Below are 14,975 nucleotides of genomic sequence, written 5' to 3'. Positions count from 1 at the left end.
CTGGTCTCAAACCACATAAGTCTGATCAAATTGATAGAAAAATAAATTAACTCATGGGTCAAGAAAACGTCTAGAAAATGTTTTGCCTTTATTTGGCAGCTACTTTATTATAGAACAGTGAAAATATTTAACCCATCAATTTACGATTAAATATGAAATTTAAAACTGTGTAATATGGCCCCTTTAAGAAGAGAAAATACATACATTAACCCTGCCCGAAACCAATGTTGACCGTTTCAATGTCCTTCAGTACATATTGGCAGCACACACACACACACACACACACACACACACACACATACATATACACACACACACACACACACTTCCACACTCAATACTGGTAGTGTGATTCAATCAGTGAAATCCATCTGATGTGTGTCCTGGTTGGCTGCGTGGGGAGTACAACAGACAGGGAGGCGGCTAAGGTGACGATGACCATGAAGACAGCAGCTGTGTGCAGAGGTCAGAGAGGGAGCAATACAGTGAAAAGGTCCATGTCCCATTGTACCAGTTGAACAACAGGTACTGCAGCCCCTGGGTCCCCCGTTTGCCCAGACATCACCACACCCAGCGGCTGGGTGGAGGAACTAAAGTGGATGACGACGACTGTCTATATTGTGGTCCAAATAAGCTTGTCCAGGTCATCAGCAAGACAACTCCCCCCCCCCCACATACAAAACCATAGCAGCAGGTAGATCTCGAGGGTCTCCCCCCCTCAAGAAAAATAATGACAAAAAAAATAAAATAATAATACCGTTTCCCATCATCCAGCAAGCAAGCTATGGAGCATTACCAGTTCTGGAAAGTGGCAAATGTCTTTTTTGCTTTATTCTCCTTCCCATCCATCTTCTTACCACCTGAATCCATCAAACAATCAAGCAACCAACATTGTCCTCAGTTGTTAGTCTCTTGTCAGCAATTTCCCCAATTTTGCACTTCATCCCCACTCCCCTCCCATAAGTCCAACCCCACCCCCACTGTTTTCCCTGCTCCTCTCCCAGGCAAGGGCAGATCATCGTTCGGGCTCTGACTCAAGAGCCAGCACCCGCTTGCGCTCGCGACACTGCTTCTTGTGGGCGGGCCAGTCCCTCTGCTGGCACTGGGAGCCACAGTAGCGCGCCACCTGGCAGCGACCGCAGATGTTGAACTCGCGGAGCTGTTGAAAGACAAGGAACAAGATTATGTTTGGCTCTGCATCTCATGCTTTGGTACTGTGACCCTAGGTAACAATTTTGCCAGACGCATCAACATCTAGTTAGATTCATGGGGGGGTTCAGAACTATAGGTTTGATCTCTCTTTTATAAAATATCTTAACTACACATTGAATTGATTCAAATCCGAGTATGAAAATCATACAAGTTTCACAGTACGTACCCTCCTCTCAATGAGTGAACAAGGAGGATAATGACACTCATAGTAGGTGCAGGAGCACTCCTCTTCCTCCACCAGCTCCCCATTAGCGTTGTAGTAGCGTGTGCGGCTCAGCTCCAGATATTGCTCCTCCACAGGGTCAGCTGGTACCTGCTGGATGGCCAGCCAGTACAGAGACTGCTCTCTGGACAAGTCAGGGAACATGGAAGAAATATTTGCCAAAAACTCAATGCCAATTTTGTGTGACTGGCAAGTGGGAAACATATTTGTTTTCAATATATCAGGATATGGAGTAGGAAAAGAAATTAAGTAAACATCCTTTTTTTTTCAGGATAACCCTTAATGAATCAGACAGGCTTTGAATACACACAAAACCTATGGTGTGTGCAGTGTTAAGCCCTTAAGCACTAGTGTAGCTGTAGTCTACCTCTGTTTGCTGGAAATCTCCTCCGGCTTGGGGCTCCAGCCCACTGGCACCAGTCGCAGGTTGTCTAGCCTGTTGTCCACCGTCACGGAGTTGATGTGGATGACTTGAAAACTGGGGGCGATGCCTCCTCTATGCTTCTCCCTGTGTCAAGACATATGTTTCATAAGTCAACGAGTCTCTTTAACAATTAGAAAACAACTGATTAAGATGAGATCCACTAATGTAGCGGTATTAGCGGGACTGCTAAGCCTGCATTTATATATTTCATTGTTTATTTCAACACTGATCTCATGTTATAAGAGCATGAATTCTAAAAAGGCCACAAGAAGAGCCGTTAAGCTTTCTCTCGGTCCAAAATATATGAGCAGCTCACTATAAAAATGACAATATACCACAATAAAAATTATCAATACCAAGCTCCAACTCCATAAACAAGAATGCAGATGGTGCATCTCAAGGGTAGTCAACAGCTTTCCTGGCTGCTGCCAGTAAAGCTGGCCTCTTCAGCATTGATCTTACAAATTGAACTCTTTTCAAATAAGACTGTGTTCGGACGCCCTATGAGAATGTTTGGGTTAATTATAATCGAAACATCGCACAACTCGCCAATAAGAATGCTCACCAATGTCTTGAGCCCAGATGCTGCTAATTCCACACCCAATATAATTATCAAAGTACTTACCAGAGCAGCTCATGCAAAGGCCTTCCTGCCCAGCGGCCTTTGCCAATGTCGAAAGCGTAGGCAAAGATCTTAGCTCCATTGCCATCCGCATCTACCTCCATGCGTGCCTGGAAATTACACAATGGCATTTTTAACAAAGGCACTATCAGAAAAGTGATATCAGCAATACTTCTCATAAACACAAGTTTGTTGAATCTTCATAGTTTACCTCAAATGCATAGTTTTCCACAAGCGGTATGTCTTGCTCGTCAATCAGTGTGTATTTTGTCTGAAAGGAGAGAACAGAGAAAGAATACTTTCATGTCAGGCCTGCTTTTAGGAACCATTACAAGAAAGCCAAGCGGTAAAAGAAAAGGCAATGCGAGTGCAGGACATAAAACAATGTGCATTTCAAATCACAGGCATTCACAAAGAGCATTTTGAGCAGTTCAAACGTTATACTCAAATCGTTCAAATAACCAGTAAATGATGAAAGACTTCAATCTGTGATAATTTATAGAATCATCTAATACGCCCATGCTTATCTATCACAGAACCAAATCCTGTTATTTAGTTATGGTAATCAAGAACTTACAAGGGAGCCTGGCAACGTAGTTATTAACTGTGTCCCACCTGAGGAATTAATCAGTTCCAAATGGGGTTTGAGTGTATATTTATGGACAACCTATCTGGTTTGAATGGACTTTGAAGTCAAACAACACTACTTATTAAAAGTGGCTTGTTTGCAACAACAGCAACAAATAATAAAGCAGTTTAAAGTATGTTTAAACCTGATATTTGGTCATTTGCCCTGCACATGACAGTTGTAGACATCATGAACGTCCACATCGAGAGGGAAATTATCGTAACGTGATTTCAACCAACATTGAACCACATCCAGACTCAAAATGCATATTTAAAAAGTAGCAACACAGTCTGGTGTTGACCATTAAAGAGCGATCTAAACTATTTGTTAGTAGGTGGGTCTTTCAAATGCACGTGACAAGATACCAACAGTAGCCTCTCGCTCCGCTGAGCGTGGCACAAACAGCACAGGGTGTTGTTGTCCACATACCTAAAAGGTCCAAACATGCGATGTGACACGTTGTCTCATCTGCCAGACTATTGTCTAAATCATAACATGTGACATGTAATTTAAAAAAAAAAAAGATATGCCCAGGAGCACTACCTGTCACTCTGCAGGTGGGCAACTGATTCAACCCAAACGGTCACCCCAGTCTACCCGAAGTGCGTGTGTCTTGACCATCATTCAGCCACACTTTGACGTCGCATTAGACACTTTAACTCTGCAACTTAAGCCCCCCAAAAAACTCTGTTTTCGGCTACAGATGTAGACAAGTGTGCCGTCCTGCCGGTGCTTTGTCACGTTGCACAAAAGAATCAGTTGATGCATTGGGGCAATGGCTTCCTCATTAGCAGACACTTCACCGTGTAATCTAAATAACACAGCTAGCGTCGCACTGCTAACTGTATCGCCGGCCGTTAGGACGATAGGACCCAGCTTCGATTAAGAAAGACTTGATTTGTCTTCTCCGTTTCAACCGGACACTGGTGTCGACCAAACACTGACCCGCGTGTCTACCTTTGAGGGACTATTCTGCCATTTAACGTCCGCCAACTGCTAACGCACCCGGCTACATGCTAGTTAGCTTCGTAGCGAGACGGTTGGTGGCGCCGGAGGAACAAGACTACCAACCAGTCTGGCTCGGCCGGCTCCTCTAATCCGTTCAAATACGGTTAAAATCGGCAAAGACGTGCCCTCCTGCGTCGGCAACGGGTTGATAACCATGAACGCTGTTGACCGACACCGACTCGTCGCCGCAAAACCCGTTTTCCATCGCCTTTTGTGGTCCCCGCGGGCCCTCCCCCGGCCGCACATGGCAGTCCTGGGCTCCTGCTCACCTTCCCGGCCACACGGCCGAGCCGCACGATCCCGAGCTTGAAATCCGACATCAGGAGGACGGGTGGTGGTGGCGACGGAGAGAGAGAGAGAGGCGCAGGATCCAACCGACGCTGCAGTCGGGTTTAAAACTCGCCGGGGCCGCCCCTTAGCCCCTATGCGATGCCAGTTTGGGTTAACTGGATGGGTGTTCGCCCTGACTCCGAGTCTCTCCGGCGGCAGCCCAACCTCGGTGACACACCGCTGCTGGCGTAGGAAAGCCGAGCTGGCTGCTGGGGGGGGCGGGGCCGAGGCGGGACGAGCCGCTAACCAGAGCGTCCAATCAAACGCGACGTTACTTACTTTCTAATGGGAAGCGTCCTATCGTGTTGTCAAATAGAAAACGAGTATTTCCCAACGACCGCCTGTTTGTGTTATTACGTCTTTAAACTCTCGTGACCACTTCCAGACATTTTCGCGCGAAATGTTTGATGGCGAGTCTTTCGCCACGGATGTATTAGCGAGCTGAGTGCTACTGAATTTACCTCAGTAGCCTGAAAGCATTTCCATCATAGGCCAGCATTTAAAAGACATATATAATACACTGTTGGCAATTTAAAACTGCGTGACCTCTTTGTAATGTGAATGTTTTATCCAATTTGTATTTCTAAAACTCCCCAGATCCTTAAAATGTTATTTTTGGCATGCCGTCATCGTGTTATGAAGTCAATGGGCCAGCGTGGGAAACACGAATGGCATCTTTGAGTATCCAGTAAACCATGACTTTTACTCATCTGTTCAGTGGTGATTGATGTATATTGTAAGATATGTGCTGCTAAATTAAAGGCTTAATGATGCAGTACCATTGAGTGTTGTGTGCCCTACATCAGTATGATCAACCTGCACCTGCACTACTGCAGAATCACAAAGAAAGGAATAATTATATTAATATACATCAATAATGAACAACAACAGTTTCTAATTGAATTACGTGTAATAAGTTAATTGATATTGCCCCTTTCGGTCGTTTTTATGGAATTGATGATGATATTCTATTGTGTAGTTTGTTTATGAGTCAATTATTTATAAATTATATGTTCATTATGTTTAAAGAAAAGGAAATATTGATTTAAGTAAAGGATTGATATTTTTAAGTATCAGATGCAGAAGTCAGTCCTTTTTTGAGTGTTTTTCTACTACTTCTGTTTTGACTTTTGTAATGCCAGTAATACCTGGCATTTCTATTAATTTAAAAGGATGCATCACAAATTATTTCATCCACACACACTGTAACGCTCAAATTGCAGCACACAGGAGGACGTATTCAATTGCATTCATCACTCTAAATAAAATCCAGGGCCTGGAGCACACACGTGTCTTCTTTCCTGACACATCTGTGATAAAGCATGAATCTCAGTTCAGTGACTTAAGTGTGTGAGCACCCTCTGGAGATCAGGATCTGTATTACAGAAACTTAGAAATGTGTAAGATTGTACATTTTAATGAGAACATTTTAAAATTGAATGGAAAAACAATCTCTGATGATTTTTTATTTATGATGTAAATGATCACTTTTTCTAATATTTCTAGAGTTTCTATTAAAAAACATGTTTCCATTAATTCTTGTTTGTGTTGTTGCTGTCAGGTGAAATACTTAATCTATTTTCAGTTTTATGACTTTTTAAAAACACATGGTTTTCATTTAACACAACAATAATATTTGAATATTTGGATTCATTGGTAAGGTACTGATGATAGCACTTCCCACAAAATCTTACAAATCAATATATCGTGCATGGCTCACCACCAGAGAAATCCCAACACTCATTAAGTTAATTTATTTTAGTAGTAGAAGTATTAATTCACAAATATTGCCTTAAGTCTATTCTTGCATTGTATGTCAGGGGTGTAAGTTGCAAACAGCAAAAGCCCAATTTATTATCATGTTAACATGCTGTTTGAAAGTGACATCAGACATGAAGATATAATTAGATATAATTGGCATTTATTTCTTTTTTTAAAAAGAAAGGTGAGCGTCATCTTTTTTTTTAATAAAGACTACTGGTATTTAAAAAGTTGTTTTCCACTTATAGTATAAAGAAGTCATCTCTTTCGCCCTCACCAAACGTATAGTGCACATGTTCATTGTCTGTTTCATGATGTAAACACATCTTGTGTTTCCTATCTTTTCTCTATTACAAAACAGCTATTTATGTCAGAAACAATGGCAGCCCTGTGCCTCTGCTGTTCCCATTTCAAAGTGAAATGTGTGGAACACCACCATGTCTGAGCCAGAAGGCACAACTCTCTTCTGTCAATCACTCCTCTCCAGTTACTCACAGACACAGAGCTGGGAGGAGTGGGATGTGTGTGTTGTTCCTTGTGGAGGTTTGAATTTCTTGAGATTTGATCTCTGTCCTTCCAAACATATATGCAGCTTTAACAAAAAGTATTTAATTTAAGCTCAGTTTTAAAAGTGATGGAATTGAAAGCGATACAAATAGGATAATCAATGCATCGCCTTTTTTACCTCTTCTTCAAGAATTTAACATAACAGGAAACTTTTTATTGTCATCCACTTGTGAAAGCTATAAGCACAAGGGTACGAATACACTACTAAATTCTAAAGTTGTCACAATGACTAAATAACAGTAAATGAATGTATGTTTCCAGTTTCATAACCGCAAAACACTGGATATCTCTGGCATGCATTTTTAAAATGCATAATTATGCTGTAAACAGGTTTTTTAGTTTAGCATTATCAACAGGTTATTTTTGTGTATTTTATGGTTGTAAAAAATGTAATACATTTTTTAATGAATGGGCCTGATTAGGGCAGACACGAAAAGTACATTTGAGGTTATTCTCTGGATTTAAGAGCTTTTCCAGAGTGGGTCTTGCTCACTCTATTGCTAAACAGAGCTGTCTCTGGTGTGTCTGCACCTCAGATCCCTGTGTACACACCTATGATGACATTGTATCTATCACACCTATATCCACCCTGGAAAACCTGATTACTCTTCCACTGTGTTCTAACAATGGTATTTAGTCATCATTAGCCAAGGAAAATATGAGGATAGCTTTTGAATAGCTGACTGCTATATCAAAAATCAAGTCAGTAGAAATGTTTGCATGCATGAATGCAGGTTCAAATCCTGTTATTTGAATTTTGATATTGAGATGGGCAGCTCTTTAAGTAAAAAAAAAAAAATGTTTTGCATTCTTTTGAGTGTTGCGGTTAAAGACAGGGTACCTTTTGTGGTAGTTTAAACTAACACAAATCATTAAAATGTATGTAGACGTACTTCTCATGTTTTCCATGTACAATTTTGCAATACCCAAAGCAATCTTGCAGATTTTCATTTAAATAAATGTATATTATGTCGCTAACACAATGATGATTGAGCCTATGGTTCACTGATGAACATTTATAATTGTGCAGTAATAGGTGTGTGCTGACATTGCATTTCTTCATACACACAAAAATGTAACTGCTCCTAAATTTGCAAGCTTGAAGCTGATGTTCTCTTTGGATCACAGCTGCAAATTTGAAACGTTTTAGGGCCCGAAAGACAAATAAGGGAAGAGAAACAGGAAATCAAGGCAAGCTAAAAAAAAAAAAAACAATGATGACAATTGGTATCTATCTTTTTTTTAAACATATATTTTAAGACGGTAACGGTTCACGCCCAAATCAAACAACTGAAACCAGCAGAGCAGAAACCTTTTTTTCTTCTTCTCTCAGCACTGACCTCTGGCGTCGGTGTTACTTCCGGGTTCTGCTCACCTGTTACACCTGTATTACAGCGCTGTATGATACTGAAGGTGCGACTCCAGCTCCGTCGGTGCACCTGTTGCGTTCCTGTGCCATGACCGAGGAGCTCACAACCTGCGATTTAACATGCCCATCTTCACCGACTGGATCGGAGAAGACTTCAACCGGCCTGAACACTAAGGAGATGGATTTTGAGCAGCCTATTTTCTCCGTGTTGAGCGGCGGTGTGAAGCAGCAGCAGCAGGCGGAGGACACCGCCGTGGCGACCTCACCGACTGGGACCACTGCCGACTCCGAGTCCGGGATCTTCTCTGGTGAATACGAGGTGTGTGTGGAGCATGAAGCTGAGCTGGACTGGTTCTGTGGCACCGAGACGAAACTCATCTGTTCCCACTGCGCCATCGTGGGCCCCTGCCACGGACACACCGTGACCCCTCTGGCCACCAGAGTAACCGCAGTCAGGGTGAGTGCGTAAAGGCCTACTAGTAAATCGGGATTTTTATTCACCACCTGTTTAGTTCTTTCTTTGATGTATTGACTGGGCTGTGGGATGATATAGCTCTGGAGATGTACAAAGTAAATGTTTTTTTTTTTTTACTGAGGGTATACCTGTCACGTTACAAATACCCAGGTAGGTTACTTTCATTTAGTGTGAATGCCTGGTATCGTCTTTATTTTCCCTTTTCTCAACTGTCAAACAGGTCTTTTACTAATTTTACCTCACTATAAAGCTATATCCTTCGTTTTCTCATTTAAGTTTATTTTTTGAGAGAAAATGTGGATTTTTCCTTTTTCAATGACTCACATTGTTAAAGGATTGTAGTTGTTATAAAGCAACGAGGACTGACTGATAAAGTGTGACAAACTGTGTTCACACATTTGACTAATAGAGATAATAGAGATACAGTATGTCATCATTCTTTCTTGGGTGTGCCACATTTTGCATGTGGATTTATGTGTTGATTCCTCTTTGTGGTATTTGAAAAGACAGGATTTTCGTGTTGTGTCTCCAGCTGATGAGTGTGTGGTGTGTGTGTGTTTTTGTTTTCATTAGAACCAACTGGTGGATGTTTGTGAGAAAATGCAGCTGCAAGCACTGAGGGTTGAGAGGTTCATCAACCAGACGCTGACAGCCAAAGAGCAAAAGCTTCAGGTGAGAAATACCACTGATCTCCTTCCACTCAAGCTCCCACTAATGACCACACCGACACAGTGATGACCCAATACTGATCACATTGTTCAGTGAAACCTACACTGTTTCACAAGTACATTGTGTTGATGTTGGCTGGCTCGGCTTTATGAATTCCTGTGTGACAACCTACCTGTGCTTTATGGACACGTGATTTTAGTCTTTTTGCATTAGAGTTGCAACTAAAGATTATGTTATTGACAATTAATCTGTGAGCTATTTCTTCAAGTATCTGGTTCATTGTTAAATCTCTAAGAACGTAGTAAAAAATAACATCCCAACTCATCTTCAAATTGCTTGTTTGGTTCCAAAGCCCAAAGACATTCAGTATATAATGACGTAAAACTGAGAAAAGCTGAAAACCTGCACCTTTGAGAAGCTAGAACCAGGTTGAAATTTTGGCTGATAAAGAACTGAATAGATTATTGGAGGAATTGTCTCACCACTTCATTGCATGTGAAACAGTTATTGTCACATCAACATGGAGAGGAAATTGTAAAGAAATCATATAGTACATGGTAAAAAAAAGACTTCTTAAAATGCATGTGCTTTTACATTCAAGTTCATTCACATGTTTTAATATGTTAAATCATAAAAACACGCAGAAATACAGAATTAAATATCAGTATAATGAGCATGCTTTCTAAATCTGAATTATTTTGAATATCAGGGTGTTTTCCACAATTCACTTCTCTAACAATAACTAAGAGTGATTTTAGATTTCATTATTCCAAACATGGACTGGTGGCCTGTCCAGGGTGTCCCCTGCCTTCGCCCTATGTCAGCTGGGATAGGCTCCAGCGCCCCCGCGACCCTAATGAGGATAAGCGGTATTGAAAATGGATGGATGGATGGATTATTCCAAACAAGTATATATTTGCAGTTACATGAGTAAGAGAAATACAAATGGTTAACTAGTCATGTATAACTTGCTGATTCAGTCAATTTCTTACCACCGGGCAACAAAGCAAAGGTTGCCTCTTCCAGTGCACCCATAGCCTATTTATTAACCTCCCTCAAAACAATGGGTGGCTAAAGTGGTCAGAGACATGCGTGTGTAATTTTCTACAAGTTACCACGAGTAAATCAAACCTCAACAAACAACAAAGGCAGGTACAACAAACACGGTGACATCTTATCTGATCAATAATCAAATCACTAAATCACTAAACCAATAAGTGTATCAACCTCAAACAAACCTCCTCCAAACTATGGAAACAATGCTTTGGGTAAAAAAATCTGGTCAGTGAATCTCTGTAGCTATTGGTGTTTGTTTGTTGTTTATGGTTAGACGTGGGAAGTCAACTGTGTGAAATTCAACAACCTCTGTACCTCTGAAACAACAACCTTTTGACTACTGTCACACAATATTGATTATGTAATTCTATTCAACACCATGTCATTTTTCCACTGCACCACGAGTTGTCTAATATCTCTTCTCGTCCCTTGGCGTAGGTCGCGGCGACCAGGGCGAGGGAGCAGGTCTTGGCTCAGGTCAACGCAGCACGTGACGCCCTGGAGGAGGAGGAGCAGCGTCTCTTGGAGGAGGTGCAGAGAGAGGAGGAGCGAGTGGAGGAGTGTCTCCTCACTCAGAGAGCCCACTGGAGCAAGGCTTTGGCGAGTCTGACGCAAACGCGCTCCGGCCTGGTGCACACGCTGACGCACACTCCAGACGCACAGCTGGTGGTGAGCGATGGGACAATTCTGTCAGGAAGTTCAGGGATGACCGGGGAAGATTTTTGAACAATAGAGGAACTCGTGCTTGAAATCTAGTAACCTCATAATGAACATAAATTGCTAAAGTACAGGAATGCCCAGAAGACTCATTACTTTCTTCCTGTCTTTCAGACTAGTGTCCAGGAGATATCTGACAGGTAATCTTTTATACATGACATTGCTTGTGAATGTTTTTTTTTCTTGTTTCGGATACCAGAGAGGTAACATCTCTTCTTCTCTCGCTGTCTGTGTGTTTTTGCGTCAGGGTGGAGGAGGCCGACGGCGTCGGGGAGCCATGTGACACACAGCAGCTCAACCTGAAAGCAAACTGCAGTGACAGCAAGCTGCTGAGAGGTCTGTGGGCCACTGCAGTGCTGCTGGGGCCAAACGGTTAGTGCATTTGTATTCAATCCTCATGTAGAACGTGACAGATCAAGCAGGATCATACAGGGTGATTACATACATCGAGTATGGTATTTAGCATACTTGCAAAACCGGAAGATCCAGAAATAAATAGTATTGATGCTCCAAACAGAAACCCACTGAGAAACAAGCCAACATTTCAATAAGAAAAGTGAAACTGTTTTTCTGCGACATCCATCCAGCGGTGGAAGATCCTTTTCTGATGTAAAAGTGTCAGTATAACAATTTAAAAAGACTCCAGTTCAAGCAAAAAGTAAAACAGAAGAATTTAAAGACTAAATGTACCGTAGTATTAAAGTAAAGTACTCATTATGCAGAATGGCTCCTTTCTGGTTAACATCACTGTATATATTGTCTTTTTTAATTATTAATACTGATATATATAGCTGATACTGTAATAGAATGGGGAAAGTAACTAGTAACTACTTTTGTCACATGATAATATTGGAGTAAAAAGTACCTGAAACTACATGACCCACTACACTGCATACAAGTATACTACAGTAACTACAAATTGTACCTGAGTAAATGTACTTACTTTAGTTATTATTTACCGCCACATCAACCACTTCCTTTGAACCTTCACGTCTTTATCTCATAAATAATAAATAATGGTGAAAAGTGTGTAGATGCTTGGACTTCTTTTGGTTTTCTGAATTTACACAGAACCTTCTTGAATTGCAGTGTGGACATATGTTGCACATATTGGTAATATACACATATATCTACACAGACTAGGTTTTTTAAGTAAGTATTTTGCTCCCTGGTTGTAAACTGCAGGATTTAAAAAAAAAAGCCTAGATCGAGAAGGAGTTGAAATAAATCTAAACATTGGAGAACATTTTGAGAAAATCAAGGGTTGTTCATGTACATCTTGAAGGTGGACAAGCGAGATATTGTAATTAGGGTGATAAGTGACCAGCTCGGAGGTCATTTTTGACATCCATTGTGTGTGGGACGAAGAGCAAGCTGTGCCATTACAGTAAAGAAAAATGATTCTATTAAAGTACAGAATTCTCAAGCCTCTTCAAAAAAAAAAGTCTCCTCATAGTAATGCATCAGCTTATGACATTAACTCTATCTTTTCCTTCTTCCCCCAGCTTATGGATCATCTTTTTTAAGGTTTGATGAGCGCACAGTGAGCCCTCTCCTGTCCCTCTCAGAAGACTTATACACTTTGACCTTCTTTTACAAAAAAGCTCGCCAATCGCCGCCCTACGACCCGGCACGCTTTGACTGTTGGCCCAACGCACTGGGTTCACTGGCCATGTCCTCTGGCACCCACAGCTGGGTGGTGGATGTGGGCCAGAGTGGTGCCTTTAAGGTTGGGGTCTGCTACACCTCTATGGAGCGCAAAGGCTCTGGAAACGAGGCCCGATTGGGCCACAACAGTCAGTCTTGGGTGCTGTCTCACTACGACGGGGACTACTCCTTCTGCCACGCAGGGAAGAAGGAGCCCCTGCAAGTGGCGAGGAAACCCCAGAGGATCGGCCTGCTGCTGGACTGGCCGAGCCAGACGCTGTTGTTTTATGAGGCGGTCTCCAGCACCGTGCTGCACTCTGTCACGCATCACTTCAGCGCCGCGCTGCTGCCGGCATTTGCCGTGACGGACTGCAGTATCACCATACTGCATTGACACAAAGCCAAAAACACTGAATGACCGCAAACATGTGAAGAATTGCCTTTCTCTAATGTAAATATGATCAGCAGCTAAAGATCCTCCATCAGACTGTGCAGTTTAGAAAGGCGTGAATTTCTATTTATTTTATTAGCTTTTATAAATGTTTGAAAGATTCAATAGAGTTTGATTTAGAGCTGATCAGATCATTTAACTTTTTCTGTTGATCATATTATACAGTAGTGCTGTGACAGCATTGTTTTTGACTGACAGTGGTTGTTTTTTTATAGCATCGGTTTGATTTGTGTAATCAAGCTTCCACAAGTCTCTTTCTGGAAAATATTAATAACACTGGTTGATCCAGGCCTGTTTTGAATGTTGTGTGACAAAGAAACTCACTACAAAAATACTTGTGATCATGTTGTATAAATGTTATATGCTCAGTGAATTCAATTTTTGACTGTAACATGTCTGACTCTGCAATTTAACTTTTGATAAATAGACTTAAACAAGCTATGGTTTTGTGATTTCTGTTGCATTAATATATTATCAGAGATGAAAATCCCTGCGTTTGTCCTTTTATGCCACAGCAGGGTTTTGTTTTTTTTGCACACTCAAATACAGTAAGTAATACATTACAATACCATTACAATGTCCTGCATTGACAATGTTTCTCAAGTTAAAGTATGTAAGTTGAATCAGGAAAATGTACTACAAGTATTACAAGTAGCATAAAGTGTCCCCGTGTGATGGTTACTATTCTTATTACATCATGTCATTAGATTATTATCATGCATTAATGTGTCAGCAGCATTTTATTGTTGTTGTCAGTTGAGGTGGAGCTCAGTTTGAACTACTTTATATCAGGCTGTGTTTGAGTCATTTTTGTTTGTTTTGTTAAATAACTACAAGGCGTGGCAGTTTGAGTTTCAATCAGTGTGCGTCCATCATCAGTTAAACACACACACAGGTGTGTTGTGTGGACGTCATACATTTTTTAATTGTATACCGTTCGTATCAAGTCATAAGCCAAAGCCTTTGTCTTTCTATTTATTTTTGTTTTGTATGTCTATGCCTTATGTAAAGCGTCTTTGTGTGTTTTGAAAAGCGCTATATAAATTCAATGTATTATTAATATTATTATTATTATTATTATTATTATTATATGACAAGAAAGGATCATGTTTATTTAGCTAAAGGTCTACGTGTTTAATACTTTGATGCATGCACCGAACTATAGCAGCTTTATTTTGTTGCGCAACTACACTGATTCATTCACAAAGTCGCTTCCTGCAACCCAAACCTTCAATCAACCAACTAACCAGTGATGCACAAACATTTCTTTAAAAAAAATAGAAATAATTAAACATAAAAGAAGCAAATCTTCACTTTTTCTTCATATTTTCGTTTGAATTGTTGCACTTAAATGTACTTTCTGTCAATTATTGCTTCAGTTGGATATGTACATTTTCATGTTTTGGGGGGTTTCTTACGTCCCACAATCTTTATATGTAAAGAAACTAGTAACTGAAGCAATTAAAATAATTGTAGTGGAGTAATAAGTAAAATATTCCCTCTGTATATGTAAACAGTAGAAGCATAAAGTAATTCAATGGACAGAAGTTTGGCAGAAAACCACTTGAGGGCAGTAATGTCAAATTAAACCTTCACTACCAAGATCACAAACATGCTCCCTGTGTGCTCATGATGATGCAGCAGTGAGCTGCTTGTCATGACGAGGCTTCAGATCAGGAACTGTTTCTCCAGGACTGCGGACAGCTACAGGTGCTGATTTCAATCAGACTAAAACTCAGACAAACTGAGCACATACATGGTACCTGTTCAGTGAATGTTTGTAAATTTAAACATTGCAAAAGAAAATTGGGCTTTA

General features: G+C 40.9%; 2 protein-coding genes across 2 annotated transcripts; one reads left to right on the top strand and one right to left on the bottom strand.

The window, feature by feature from the left end:
• Nucleotides 1-75: 75 nt before the first annotated feature.
• zmynd19 (zinc finger, MYND-type containing 19) lies at nt 76-4,652 on the bottom strand. Its single transcript, XM_034547287.1, has 6 exons — nt 4,387-4,652; nt 2,693-2,752; nt 2,485-2,591; nt 1,803-1,943; nt 1,379-1,559; nt 76-1,159 (listed from the first exon to the last, which is right to left on the bottom strand). The coding sequence occupies exons 1-6, from the start codon at nt 4,435-4,437 to the stop codon at nt 1,016-1,018; spliced, it is 684 nt and encodes a 227-aa protein (XP_034403178.1). The 5' UTR covers nt 4,438-4,652; the 3' UTR covers nt 76-1,015.
• Nucleotides 4,653-8,188: 3,536 nt separating this feature from the next.
• bspry (B-box and SPRY domain containing) lies at nt 8,189-13,723 on the top strand. The gene is made up of 6 exons (XM_034546887.1): nt 8,189-8,601; nt 9,193-9,291; nt 10,783-11,013; nt 11,176-11,201; nt 11,309-11,433; nt 12,567-13,723. Exons 1-6 carry the CDS (start codon nt 8,233-8,235, stop codon nt 13,100-13,102), a joined length of 1,386 nt encoding a protein of 461 aa, XP_034402778.1. The 5' UTR covers nt 8,189-8,232; the 3' UTR covers nt 13,103-13,723.
• Nucleotides 13,724-14,975: the final 1,252 nt, after the last annotated feature.

Source organism: Cyclopterus lumpus, chromosome 12 (genome assembly GCF_009769545.1).
Source record: "Cyclopterus lumpus isolate fCycLum1 chromosome 12, fCycLum1.pri, whole genome shotgun sequence".
In the NCBI taxonomy this organism is placed as follows: Eukaryota; Metazoa; Chordata; class Actinopteri; order Perciformes; family Cyclopteridae; genus Cyclopterus; species Cyclopterus lumpus.
The sequence above is the reverse complement of the archived record's forward strand: the minus strand, read 5'-3'. Positions and strand labels throughout refer to the sequence as shown.